Source organism: Fragaria vesca, linkage group LG1 (assembly GCF_000184155.1).
Source record: "Fragaria vesca subsp. vesca linkage group LG1, FraVesHawaii_1.0, whole genome shotgun sequence".
NCBI lineage: Eukaryota > Viridiplantae > Streptophyta > Magnoliopsida > Rosales > Rosaceae > Fragaria > Fragaria vesca.
In genome coordinates this window covers 7,929,042-7,943,089 of record NC_020491.1, presented here as the reverse complement: position 1 = coordinate 7,943,089, position 14,048 = coordinate 7,929,042, and the positions used below count along the sequence as shown (strand labels likewise).

At 38.0% G+C, this 14,048-nt stretch overlaps 3 protein-coding genes across 3 annotated transcripts; 1 reads left to right on the top strand and 2 right to left on the bottom strand.

Annotated features, from left to right (window-relative positions):
* Positions 1-2,339: 2,339 nt before the first annotated feature.
* On the top strand, positions 2,340-5,229 carry LOC101304032 (adipocyte plasma membrane-associated protein-like). Its single transcript, XM_004287694.1, has 4 exons — positions 2,340-2,827; positions 3,805-4,112; positions 4,210-4,342; positions 4,506-5,229. Exons 1-4 carry the CDS (start codon positions 2,369-2,371, stop codon positions 4,785-4,787), a joined length of 1,182 nt encoding a protein of 393 aa, XP_004287742.1. The 5' UTR covers positions 2,340-2,368; the 3' UTR covers positions 4,788-5,229.
* LOC101303739 (probable acyl-activating enzyme 2-like) lies at positions 4,600-6,960 on the bottom strand. The gene is made up of 2 exons (XM_004287693.1): positions 6,467-6,960; positions 4,600-6,344 (listed from the first exon to the last, which is right to left on the bottom strand). The coding sequence occupies exons 1-2, from the start codon at positions 6,818-6,820 to the stop codon at positions 4,896-4,898; spliced, it is 1,803 nt and encodes a 600-aa protein (XP_004287741.1). The 5' UTR covers positions 6,821-6,960; the 3' UTR covers positions 4,600-4,895.
* Positions 6,961-7,520: 560 nt separating this feature from the next.
* Positions 7,521-9,889, bottom strand: LOC101303449 (isocitrate dehydrogenase [NAD] regulatory subunit 3, mitochondrial-like). Its single transcript, XM_004287692.1, has 4 exons — positions 9,321-9,889; positions 8,372-8,611; positions 7,897-7,975; positions 7,521-7,795 (listed from the first exon to the last, which is right to left on the bottom strand). Exons 1-4 carry the CDS (start codon positions 9,834-9,836, stop codon positions 7,521-7,523), a joined length of 1,110 nt encoding a protein of 369 aa, XP_004287740.1. The 5' UTR covers positions 9,837-9,889.
* Positions 9,890-14,048: the final 4,159 nt, after the last annotated feature.

Below are 14,048 nucleotides of genomic sequence, written 5' to 3'. Positions count from 1 at the left end.
GCTTCAAGCACCAGAAATTTCTCACATATAAATGTACTATTTCTTGTTTATTTTATTCGTTTTTTTTTTTTTTTTGTTTGAAAAATTTTCAACCAAAACATATGAAAAATGTGGATGGCAAAATAAGTAGTAGTTAAAGAAGGAAACCCCAAGGTGTTTGTACGGCAGCATTGGCGTGAATTGGGTGAGTTGGGTCTATTATTTCTTTCTTTTGCTTAGTGTATCATTTCTACTCGAAACTAAGTGATGACAAACATATAGTATGATGTTGTTTAGCACTCAAGTGAAACATGCAACTAAGTGAAAACTTAGCATCGATCATATATGTTACTTTTAGCTATTGTTATGTGTATAATTTGGTAAGTTGGGTCAAATTATGGCTACCTTTTTTAGCACGATATTTTGGATTTATTAGTATCTGGGCTCAATTTGAAATCACACCAAAAAGCAATTCACCTGAACATTCAGATTATTCTTTTCATTCACATGTTTACTTTCTTTAGATTCATTTTAACTTTTTAACAGAATCGTCAAGAAAATTTAATGGAAGTATTTCGTTATTAGACTTTATATATCATATTGATATAATATTATGTGTCTTTGTATCAAATCAAACTATCCTGCTTGGTGCCAAAGTTAAAATACTTGAAGTTTGACTGCTATATATATGTGTCTAACATTAGACTGCGGTTATTAGAATCTCTAAATTTGCTTATTAGATTTCACTCTATTTTGAATTATTAAATAACATATATATCCTCATACACAATGACTATTAAAGACAATAATTATACAAAAGGAAATATTGTATCTATTCTCTTTAGACTTTCCAATTTAATAATAATTGATTATATTCTTTATTATTTTCCTTATATATTTTTGTTTTCCAATTTCTTTTTATTAAAGCATATATATAGTTTATAAGAGCTAAAAAAATAATCAATATCGATTAGGTGACATACAATTTTGTATTATCATACATGTTGAACGCATATACTTGTAAGATGCATAAATATTTTAGCAAAAAAAATATATATATCTATCAATTATAGAAAATATGTATTTATTGAAATAATTTATTATGAGGTACAAAATAAAGATCAAATTATTGAAAAGAAAAAAATTAGAAAAAAGTAACACGTATAAGAGAGAAAAATAATTAAAAAGATATATAGAGTAGTTCCTAATAGAACATTTTCTTGCATGAAAAAAATAATCAAAAAATGAAGGTAGGGATAATAGATGTTAGAAAAGAATGAGAGGTCGATCTATTGATTGAATAAGTAATTAATTGATTGAAATATATGTCAATAAATAACTAAGGTTATATTAGGAATTTGAAATGAGGTATAATGAGCAAATACTTATATTGAAAAATAAAAGGGAGGTGTAGAGAGAATGAGATGTATAGTGAACAAATTTGGAGGTCTCAATAACCACACTCCATACATTAAGCCGTGAACTGTCTGATCGTTTAATAATTCAAAATTCAAAATGATCGGACGGTTCATAACTTGATATATGTTATACATATATGTATAACAGAAAAGTCCAAACGGTTGGACCTTGTATATCGTTCGCATTTACAGTTGAAATGTCTTTGTGACTTTGTCTGCACTACTCGCATTAGATTTTGGCAAGAAAACAAAGGCAACAGGTTGGGTACGTACGTAAGCTTGTCACCATTGATCTCAATCTTAAAATGGCAAATCAATTGTTTGATCATTGATGTAGAAGTATATGATATACAAAAGTCAAAACCTTCTGAAAGTTAGCTTTCATATATATATTTTTTTGGACAACAAGTTGGCTTTCATATATGATATATATCTTATTGTATTTAGTGCATGACACCGGAATATGGCATTTACCTAATAATCTTATTATCTACCGGCTATATAAAAAGCTTTTTTAGTGAGGACCTTTAAGTTGAGAACTTTTTAGCTTATCTCACATTTCGATCTTATATCTACATCTTGATTATTCAGTTTATAGGTATTTATGAGTAGATCATTTCTTCAAATTTTCAGCTATATTGAAAATTGTTAAGATATTTATAAGTGTGATTTATCAATTATGAACTTGAACGGTTCATATTTGACAGATTTGGTTCGTCCATTAATTTGATCTAGTTTGTTATCTTAATGAACATTAATTTATGTGAAAATTTGTAGAAATGATCTACTCATATAAACCTAAAAACTGAACGGATAAGATATCAAAATGTGATTGAAAATTAGGTCTTTTAAACCATAAATCGAAAAGTCCCCACGGTAAGGGCTCCCCAGCTATATATATCCTCAAACTTCACCTTTCACATCCATATCCGCCTATCCGCACCGAGTCAATCACCTCCATAACTCACGTAATGTCCGAGTCAAGCGCCCAAGACTCACTTTCCTCTGCAACCCAAGCCGTTAGAAGATCAACATCTTCATCATGGCCTCTGAACTTTCTCCTCTTCTCCATACTAGTTCCGGTGGCGGTAGCTCTGCTAGTCCTCTACCAGCTCGACCCGTTCGACCCCGCTCCTCTGCCGCTTCATGAGATAAGCCACCGAATCGCGGCTGCGCCAAGGCGTAATGATCAGATGCTCAAAGGGTCGGAGTTTATAGGTGTTGGGGTTCTAGCGGGGCCGGAAGACGTTGCTTATGACTCAAAGTCGGGGGTCATATACACTGGCTGTGCTGACGGGTGGGTCAAGCGAGTCACGTTGAACGAGTCGGTTGCTGACTCGGTGGTGGAGAACTGGGTTAACACCGGCGGGAGACCACTCGGACTCGCTCACGGCCATAACGGTGACCTTTTGGTAGCGGACACAGAAAAGGTTAGCGTCACTAACATTTTTCTATAAATCCAAAATAGAGTTTAATTTGTTATTAACGGCTAACGGATGGTCCAATAGTGAATAGTCCCAACACAAACCGGCGGTTTAGGTCATAGTGTCTCTTTCGTAGATAAGAGATTGTGAGTTTGACTCATGATAGACTATTTATAATATTTAAATTGTCAGTAATTAGATGAACATATTGACCTTTAGTTAATTTTTTTCGTACCTATTGTGAGTGTTGTGTAATTTTTTTTTCTGTATCAAACCCACCTAATTAAGAAGTGGTATATTGTTAATTTTTTTAGTAAGTGTAAGAGTGTGAGTTCAATTCACGGCACAACTAGTTGTTGTTCTAGGATATTCTCTATGTGTGCCTTGGCCTTATGCCAATAGGATATGTAGTTAGACTAGATCTATGTATTCATATCCTTACCATATTGGTATTGTGTAATTCCCTATATAAAGGGCTCCTATCAATGAATAAGATGACTCTCTTGCTATCTCTTTGTCTCTACACTTTATTCTTCATCAGTTGTAGCATTTGAGTTGTTAGCGCTAAACTCATAGATGTGATAGACAAGTAATCGATAAAATTATGAATGAGTAGGTATTTTAAGTTTTTTTTAGGAGAGTATCAATTATTAAATATGTAAAGGGTCAGTTGAATTTTTTTCTTGTTTTATTTTTTTTTATTTTAAATTTTTTTTGGATGAAGTTCTTGTTTTATTTTTAGTGTATTATATATGTTTTAATTTTTTATATATTATTTTAATTACAATATTATATTATTATATTAGATGAACATATTGACCTTTATAGTTAATTGATTTTTCTCGATACTATTGTGAATGTTTTGCGTAGATTTTGTCTGTATCAAACCCACCTAAGAAGTGGCATATTGACAAGTTTTTAGCATACTGTATATTGTTTCTTCAATGTTCATTTGAATCAAAAAATGTGGGAACACAAATCAGGGACTACTGAGAACAAGTGAGGCTGGAGAAGTGGAGCTGCTGACTGATGAGGCTGAGGGTGTAAAATTCAAGCTAACAGATGCTGTAGACGTAGCAAAAGATGGCATGATTTACTTCACAGATGCTTCGTATAAATACAGCTTCCATGACTTCATTTGGGACATTTTGGAGGGCAGACCCCATGGAAGATTACTCAGTTATGATCCAACAACCAAAGAGACGAAAGTGCTAGTCCCCGACCTCTACTTTGCTAATGGAGTTGCAGTCTCTCCGGATCAGAAGTTTGTGATCTTCTGTGAAACTGTCATGTATATTGTTCTCTGAAACCCTCATCTGAAGTGTGGACTGCTTGTGCTTTTGTTGATAGGGACAAAGTTTTGACTGTGTTAATGGTTGATTTTGCAGGAGAAGATGTAAAAAGTACTACCTGCAAGGCGAGAAGAAGGGACACGTAGAGAACTTCATCGACAGCTTGCCGGGCACCCCTGATAATATCCGATATGATGGGGAAGGCCATTACTGGATTGGATTGGCTACGGTAATTCAGTTTCTTTCTCTTCTAGACAAGATCATTGTGAAAGTTTCTTGCATTCTAATTTGGAGTGCAAATAAATAACACTGACCTTAAAGGGTCACTTTGATTGTTGTGAAAAACAGGAAGTATCCATGGTTCATTGACATTTTGTTTGCCTAATTGGCAGGAGATTACAGTTTCTTGGGATCTAGCACTTAGGTACCCTTTTATTCGAAAATGGCTGGCAATCATGGAGAAGTATACAGCAGGCAAACCACATATGGAGAAAAATTCTGGTGTAATGGCTGTTAATCTGGAAGGGGAACCTATTGACCACTACTCTGATCCAGGGTTATCACTCATTTCAAGTGGGATCAAGATTGGAAATTACCTGTACTGCGGTTCAATTGTATATCCATACATTATCCGCTTCGATCTGGAACATCATCCTGCACAGGCCACTACATAAGCACCCAAAAAGACTAGTGCATTTCCCTTTGATGTGTAACTATTCACTTGTGCTATGTTCATAGCTACAACTTCCCTCTATAAGACTTATTATTTATAGTTCCTTCCTTCAAGAGAGGCTGCCCAACACCTTTGCTTTTTCTCTGAGAATGAACTTTTGTATCTTTCCTGTTGAAGTCTTTGGTATATCATCGAAAATGACTGTCCGGGGAGCCATGTAATGAGGCATATGATAGCGGCAGAACTCAATTAGTTCTTGTGCATCCACATCAAAGCCCTCCTTCAATTTCACAAATGCACAGGGAGTTTGCCCCCAATGATTATCTGGCCTTGCAACAACTGCAGCCTCAAGAACTGCTGGATGGCTAAACAGAACTGTTTCAACCTCAACTGTGCTTATGTTCTCACCCCCAGATATAATCACATCCTTCAACCGGTCCTTGACTTCGATATAGTTATCAGCATGTTTCACAGCCAAATCCCCACTTCTAAACCATCCACCTTTAAAAGCTTCCTCTGTTGCTCTCAAGTCTTTAAGATAACCACTCATCACAGTGTTTCCCCTGAACATAATCTCACCCATTGTCTTACCATCAGGCGGTACACTTTCCATGGTGACAGGATCTTTTATGTCAACCTCTTCTAAACAAACATGCTGCACCCCTTGTCGAGCTTTAAGCTTTGATCTCTCATCTGAAGGCAGAGAGTCCCACTCAGGTTTCCAAGAGCAATAAGTTCCTGGACCATAAGTCTCTGTGAGACCATACAAGTGATTCACCCCAAAACCCATCTCTTCCATCTTGAACAGGATCTGAGGCGGCGGTGGTGAGCCTCCTGTCATTACTACCACCTTGTGAGGAAGTGGCCTTCGGTCACTCTCCGGTGAATTAACAATCATGTTCAGCACAGTTGGTGCCCCTCCCATGTGTGTCACATTGTGTAGAGCAATCTTGTCGAATATGCCTTTCGGAGTGACTTTTCTGAGGCAAATGTTAGTGCCACCCTGAGCAGCCAAACCCCAAATGAGGCACCATCCATTGCAATGAAACATAGGCACAGTCCATAGATAAACCTGCATTGAGCCTATTCCATGAAGCAAAATTGTGGCCAGTGAATTGAGATAAGCGCCGCGGTGACTATAGACAACCCCTTTCGGCCTTGATGTTGTGCCAGAGGTGTAATTCACACTGATAGGATCCCATTCACTCTTTGGTCTCCTAATCTCAAATCCACTATTTCCACTCTCTAAAAGGCTTTCATACTCATAAGTTGGTTCTGTTTCTGAAGTAAAGCTGGTAGATAACTCATCAGAATCAGCAATCACAACTACAATCGGGGGTTTTGAATCAGCTTCTTTGGCAAATAATGCAAGTGCTCCATTAGCAATTCCAAGTAATTGGTGATCGACAAATATGATTTTAGCTTCAGAATGACTAAGAAGAACAGATACCATAGCTGAATCAAGGCGAGCATTTAGTGTACAAAGAACTGCCGCAGCCATTGGAGCTGCAAAATGAAGCTCATGCATAGCTGGGACATTTGGTGCCAACGTTGCAACCTGATTGAACCAATCAAACATTCAAACATAAATCACCAAGTTTCAATTGACAACATGATATGTTATTTTGAAACAAGTAGGAACTAAAAACTAGGAACAGAGATGAACAACCAATCACTCACCACATCGCCGCGAGAAATTCCCAACTGGGTGAGAGCAGAAGCTAATTTGAGGCAGCGTTGATGTGTTTGAGCCCAAGTGTATTTTAGAGAGCCATAGACTACAGAGGTCCTGTCCCTGTAGGCCTTTGCAGCTCGCTCCAAGAACCCTATGGGAGATAAAGGGACATGATTTGCCGAGCACCGAACTAGACCCTCCTTTGAACCCCATAACTCTTCAAGCTCAGAGTTGTTACTATTATTCCCAGAAGTAGCTGAGCAATAGTGAAAATGAGTGACAGTGATGAAGTGAGAGCGAGTTCTGAGAGTGGAAACCAGGCGAGTCCTGGAGTTCTTGAGCAAATGGTTCATAGCCATTGCGGAGATAACAAAGGAGATGACCAGGATTTATTTGAGAGATTTGAAGTCGTGTGTCTTGATCTTTGGTTTGTTTGAACTCTAAGATAACGTTTAGTATTGAGAGTCTTACAGCTCATTTCGTCTTGGCTCTCAGTCTCAGATAGACTTCTATTTTGGGCGTGTTATAACTGGACAAGTGGAAAGCCCAACCAAAGTACCAAACACCCCTCCCATTCATTTCAAGTCATAAAATATGCCCTTTTGTTCTTGTTTGTTACTGCGTGGTTTCTTTGTTACCTAGTCATAAAAGATGCCCTTTTGTTCTTGTTTGTTACTGCCGGGTTTCTTTGTTACCTAGTCCCTGCAACTAGGCTAGCTTACCACGAGAAATTCTAAGTTCAATATCTAAATAAAGTACATGACGGAACCCCAAATCAAAATTGGCACCATGTTTTTCGTTACATGTACAGAAATGGAAGACAAGATCAAGCATTGAGCAGAAACATAATCAGGACTTTTTGCATTAGAAACACCAGATCCATTGTTCATCTTTGAAAATTATTAAACAAAATGGTAAAAAAAAAAAAAAAAAAACCTAAGTGGCCAATCAAAGAATTATGTTAAAAGAAAACCTCGAAGGAATGCTTCAAAACTGTGGCATGTAAACTCCCATGCCAATAGAAAACTCTATAGGGTGAACTGATGAATACCTTCTCTGTCAATCTAAGGCAGCAATTACCGCATCAACAACCTCTTGGGTAGTGCTATGTCCTCCAAGGTCCTTTGTCCTGAACTTGCCCTCTAAGATTACTCTTTCGACAGCATTTTCTAACCGATCGGAGAAGGAAGGAAATTGAAGATGTCTCAACATCATGGCAGATGACAGAAGCAAGGCTACTGGGTTTGCTTTCTTTTGTTCCAGCATTTTCTGATTCCCCACGTTTCCTGCTGAAGCACCCTGCTCAAAAATAGCATGATCCGCCCCCACATTTCCTGCAAGCAAAACACCAGAACCAGACCATCATTGTTACTTTGCAACAAGAAACATAGATTGGAATGAAGAGCAGGAATATTTTTTTTTTTTCCTTCTATACCTCCTGGCATGACACCTGTGCCACCAGCAATACCAGCTGCTGTATTTGCAACTAGATTACCATAAAGATTGGGTGTCACCTGCAAAATGTAGATCGCACAACTTCAGCCACAAAACACAATTTTCTCTTCATCTTAAAATGGCAACATAAAATGTATATGGTAAAACAAACAGTAAATCTGCAAGTTGGGTATTGTCGAAACACCCTACTTTCTTCTGCTCAAAACACATTAACTATCTGGAAGAATTAACAAGGGTTATGCACTAAACAGGATTCATCTCCCGAACCAAAGAATTAGTCATGTCCCCTTGTTTATCCTCTGACATAATCAAGAAACATCATTTCTGAGTCTCATAACAACAATTTCCCTTTTTCTTTATACAGTAACTTCCTATATTTGCCTGACCACGTTCCCTTATTCTCATAACAACACACACACAACTGTGTTCATATTTAAAGAAAGAACTTGGCATACCATAACATCAAACTGCTCAGGCTTTGAAACAAGCTGCATGCAGCAGTTATCAACAATTATTTCATTGTAAGCAATCCCTGGATACTTTTCAGCAACCTCACGACAAGACTCTAAGAACAGACCATCTGCAAGCTTCATAATGTTTGCTTTGTGCACAGCAGTCACCTTCTTTCTGTTGTTTAGGTAAGCATACTCAAAAGCATACTTAGCAATACGCTCTGAACAGAACTTTGTGATCACCTAGCAAAAGAGTAAGCATAAGTGGCAAACATATTTTCTAAGTTCACAATTTGGAGGAGATAAAATGCAAACTCCTTCAAATTGAAGGAGAATATGAAACATGTTCAAAAGAGAATGGATCGATTAATACTCTTGAGATTATTAGTCCTAACACAGTGCAGTTAGAAGGGAAAAGATTTGTGCTGCAACTGCTAAAACACTTCAGTACAGTGTAAACAAGATATAAAAATCAACGAGTAGTGGCACTACGTACGAAACACCAGCTCAATGAGGAAAATGATGCCAATCAAATTAGTCCTAAGGTTTAGGGCATCTAGGAAATGACTACGACCAATTCAATTTACAGTCGATATAGCTCTCAAAAACAGGATTCTTTTTACAATCTTGCGGATTCTTGCCAATGGTTCATATATTTCTAATAACGTTTGGTGTCAATTTAATATATAGACGAAGAACAACCACTGGCCATTAAATAAGCCCGTTAACCAGATATGGGGTCACCTTGTTGGTGAAACCCCAACAATGAATTGCAGGAAATAGTATAAATTTTAATCCCTCTGTAACCATTTCAAAACACTGCCAATGTTATTTTAACTAAACTAATCACAAGTATTAGTACTGAACCAGTATAAATATAACAATTATAAAAACCGCAAATCTAATAATAATAAGCAATTAAACATTTCGAAATACTCAGCATTGTTTATACCTTGAGGCTCTCAACGACTCCAGGAATGACCTCGTGCTCGAGCCCCGAGTACTCGCCCTCGGTGTTCTCCCTAATCACCACAATGTCGACGTTGTCATGCTTGGTCTGCAAGCCACGCATATTGAAGCAATTCACCAGCGAAGCGTAGAGATCGAGATCACGCCGGAGCTGCATGTTCAGCGAGCTGACTCCGCCGCCCATCGGCGTCGCCAGCCCGCCTTTCAGGCACACCTTGTTCTTCCTGATCGACTCGATCACCTCCTCCGGCACCCTCGGCATGTCGCCGGTCACCTCGAACTTCTCGAAGTAGACCGGCGCGTGCATCGCCTCCATCACCTGCTCGACGGCGTTGGTGACGAGAGGGCCGATTCCGTCGCCCGGGATTAGGGTTACGGCCCGTGGGGCTCCGTCGCCGGGTCGGGGCTTGTAGGTGACGGATCGGGTTTGGGCCGCGACGGCCGGAGTGAGCGGCTTCGTTAGAAGGTGACGGAGGATCGAAATGGATCTTCGCGCCATGGCGGTGGGGTCAGCTTTGGGACTGAGTGAGAGAAGAGAGAGGTGATTTGATAGTGATGGTGATTCGGTTTATGTGATCATTCTCTAAAAGCGAAAGCGGAAAAACGACGCCGGTTGACAGCTGTGGGCCCGAAATGATTGGGTCGTTAGGGCGGGGGCTGAATGTGTGGGCCCAAAGGCGTCGAGGGGTGGTGGACGTCCCAAATTGCGCGGGACCGATAGTGCGCGGGAAAAGGAGCCACTTATGGGAGAGGTTGGATCATATCGAGACCATTGATTTGAGTAATCTTTTGCTTTATCATTAGTATAATCGGCAATAAAGACAGTCTAATCAAAAGTTTAAGATGCGAATTTTGATTGGTGGAATGTATTTGTTAACCTAAAGAATTTGCCGACCACGGCCGCGGTCGGTTCAGTAACTATCATAAAATGGAAGTTTGAGATAAGAAGATGAAATATTCGTTGATGGAACGGAAAATGGGTAGGAAAGTTGTTTATTTCAGACTCAAAATGAAACATTTTTCTTCATTTTTTCACCGCATTTATCACTCACAACGTATTATTTTATTACATTAATTACACACTTTTTAATAACTTCCTTACATTGTCAAACATCCAAATGAAATGTCTTGAGAAATTTCAATTTCTTGAACCAAACGGGTTATGTCAAATCTCGCCGTGAGGTTCTATAGATTTAGTAATGTTCATATAGTCAGTTGCTGACTAACACAATGTGTTAAATCACCTACAAAACTACAAAACATACCCTCTATGAACACTCTCACCCAGCTGATCCAAATGGAACACTTGAGACACATAATGAGGAAAGCAGTGAAACCAAACCAAAAGAGTGACAACAATCAAGCCTAAAAAAGCTAATCTATCAGCCACAAAGTTTGTTTCCCTATGAACATGTTGGAACATACACTCCTGAAATTGAGAAGTCAACCATCGAATGTCTTGGATAAGAGAACTGATACACTAAGGGGTTGCAGCTTTGTCGTTGATACAGTCAATCAGGATCTTGGAATCTCCACCGTAATTTTTAGAACTCATTGCAACCAAGCGTATGAAGGGTGTCCAATCACCTTTAGATTGAGATTCAAATATGAAAAACAAAACAACTTAATCTAAAAATAATTATCTCATCCAACTTAATCAAAAATAATTATCTCATTTTTGATTGAACATTATTTTTTTGACCGATGATGTGAATCCACCAAGTGAACATTTATATCCAAAATTACACACGTTACAAACTTACAATGAACTGATTGATAATGTAGGTTGTGCAGTTTGCACCAATCCATTATAAACCTAATCAAAAGTCGAACTTACATAGACAATTCGTTTGGATAATCCTTGGTCGTTTGGTAGTAGAGGAATACTAAAGAGAAACCCAACAAACACACTAACACATTGCTGTTCGTGAGTCGGATATACATCATCAAAAATGGATTTTTATAGTAGTCGATCACAAAGGACACACTGTCGACCCTTCAGAAATTTGAGGATTCTGAATCATGATATTCGATCAGGAAAAATGATTACTATAATAATTGAGACATAGATAGAGCAATAGAGAGAATCGAATGTCTCTGGCCGCGTACACGACCACATACAATATCATCATCAGCTTCGTCGACTTCTTCTTCTGCTGCTCCTACAAACCCTAGCTAGTCCACGTACTGTTGAAAAGGAAGAAGACATTGCTGCAACTTCTCTCTGCCTTTCAGTTGTGGCTTTCACGTGCCAGACCAATAATGAAGAACAGACTTTTACTTTCGTCGATCTATGCTTTCCAATAATATCTCGATCTATAAAGCTTCGCCGCTCATCACTCGGGTTTGCAGAATAAAACGCAGTGGCTGTAATGATTGTTACCTACTTCTTCTTCCTCAAAAAACAAGAAACAGTATTTACAGTGAAAATTATACACAAATAAGAAATTTTACGTCATAATATTCTGATCGAAAGGCTAGCTTCTGGTGGAATATAGTAAAGGATACACTGATCTGAAATACGAACATCCATGACTCGTATCTATACAGAAACCAAGTAATGTACGTATATAGTAAGCTGGAAAAGTATATCCACCAAAACTTCATATGCAGTTTTGAATCCCCATATGACCTTATTTGACGAGATTGCACATACATTTCGACTCCATACGAATATGGTGGTTCAAGAGTTGCATGATTTCAAATCTTAGGCATTTTAAGAACTTCTACCTCTATCGAAAACATATCTTGTTCCACATACATGACTACATGTCTACATCTCAAATCGGCAATGATTTACAATAATATTGAAGCTTATGAAATCGAATGGATCGACAAGCTGCTTGCTCATATTTACGTACTGATTTTATAGGATAGGTTAGACATTCTATCCACGTCTTTTATCATCACTATACTTGATGTTCTTGATCAAAAGCACAAAGTTATGTTACGTATATATATGCTAGCTAGTTGGCCCGGCAACTACTATCTTATAATTGGTTAGTCAAAATCTGAAGATGGTTAGTGAAGAAGAAGTTGGATAATTACATTCACGTCCCAGGATTTGTCAATTCAATTGTGATTCTCATGGAAACACCACCGTAATCGATATGATGAAGCAGCCTATGCTAGTTGATCAATAATTCCATATTTAAGACAGTGACATACAATGGTTCATCTTCATCATGGACCTATCGTTTAAAAGGTCGAGCAAGTAGCTAGCGGCTTGACGTGGACTGAATTCAGAGAATGTCGATAATATATGGAATATGTAAGGCTAATTTATTTTCAATGATGATAATTTTTTTTCTCTCTCAAATCATGTTAAAACAGGGCCGATTTATGTTTTTATTCATTTTGTCGGAATGCTCATGTATCGTTCTATCCCCAAATTGTGTCAATTCTTCTCATACAATATATATACAAAAGATATTTCCCCTCCCCCGTCCCGTCATTAAAAATAGATAGACATTCAAATTTCGATCAACGTCTGTGGGATTGAAATTTAGACACGAGGGTTCTAGACTTCTTACAAACTCTACCACATGTGGTGATCTACAACATGCATGATGGATTTTAGAACAATACAAAGTAAATGAAGCCGAGGTATAAATTCTATGTTCCGCTCGATGTACTCTCCTATTTTGAATAATGAAAAATAGAAAAAGTAGGAAGGAGAACTACCACTCCAACCTATAGAGGGCGCACTTTGCCTGAATTAAAAAGAAAAAGAAAAACACAAGTAAAGAAAGTCGAAAACGAATCACTACAGTAATATCAGATTTGTCATACAAAATTAAAGTTAATTTATGTTTGTGCAATAGAAATGTGCAATGGAAAAGCGGCTTTCTAATCTCTCGTACACTTCATTGTTATGTAGTAGAGAGCGGTTTGACTAATCTGACTCCTTTCTAACCTATCAATAGAGATAATGAACGACATCAAGAGAGGAGACCGCTTCTAAGCGATCTTCAATGCTCCGATGCTTAAGTCAGTTGTCAAGTTGACAAAGTAACAATAAGTTAATAGTAATTACGTAATAAAATGAAAAGGGATGAGTTACCACTTAATTATAGGCTGAAGATGTCTGAAACTTTTGCATTCCATCGATGTGAGACTCATGTCTCTTTTCCTGCTTTGAGGAGCGGTCAGCATTAATCACCAAGAGGTTGATGTCGTTCAACAGGTGTTGCTACTGTCTTGAAGATAGCGTTTGAAAGGTAAGTGAATATGACGGTTATAACCAGCCTAAGCGTAGTCAAAGTACGATAACCAAGCGTATGTACTAACAATTTACATACAAATCGGCCACTAATTCAACATTGTCGCGTACAAGACCTGACGATGATGATTAGGGAGTCTATATTTGAGGATGTCATCATCATATGAATCAAAAAGTCACAAAAGGACAAAAACATAATTACCACATAAGCGCATTAAAACCCTGCTGGCTTAAGGTTGTTCACCTTGTATGTCCACAGACATTCGATAGTCGGACCTCGTCCAACTAAACTCGTCATATGAGTCTGTACACCCGTAGGTCTCAAGTACGGATCCGGCTTCTCTGCTTGGACGAAGCAGAGCTTAGATTTGCTTGGACTCATCTTAGACTGACACGTTGTATATGAGTGATCAAATGGACAAAAATTAAAGAAACTCCAAAACACAACTCTTACCACACACAGAGCATATCAAACTCTCTCTCTCTCTC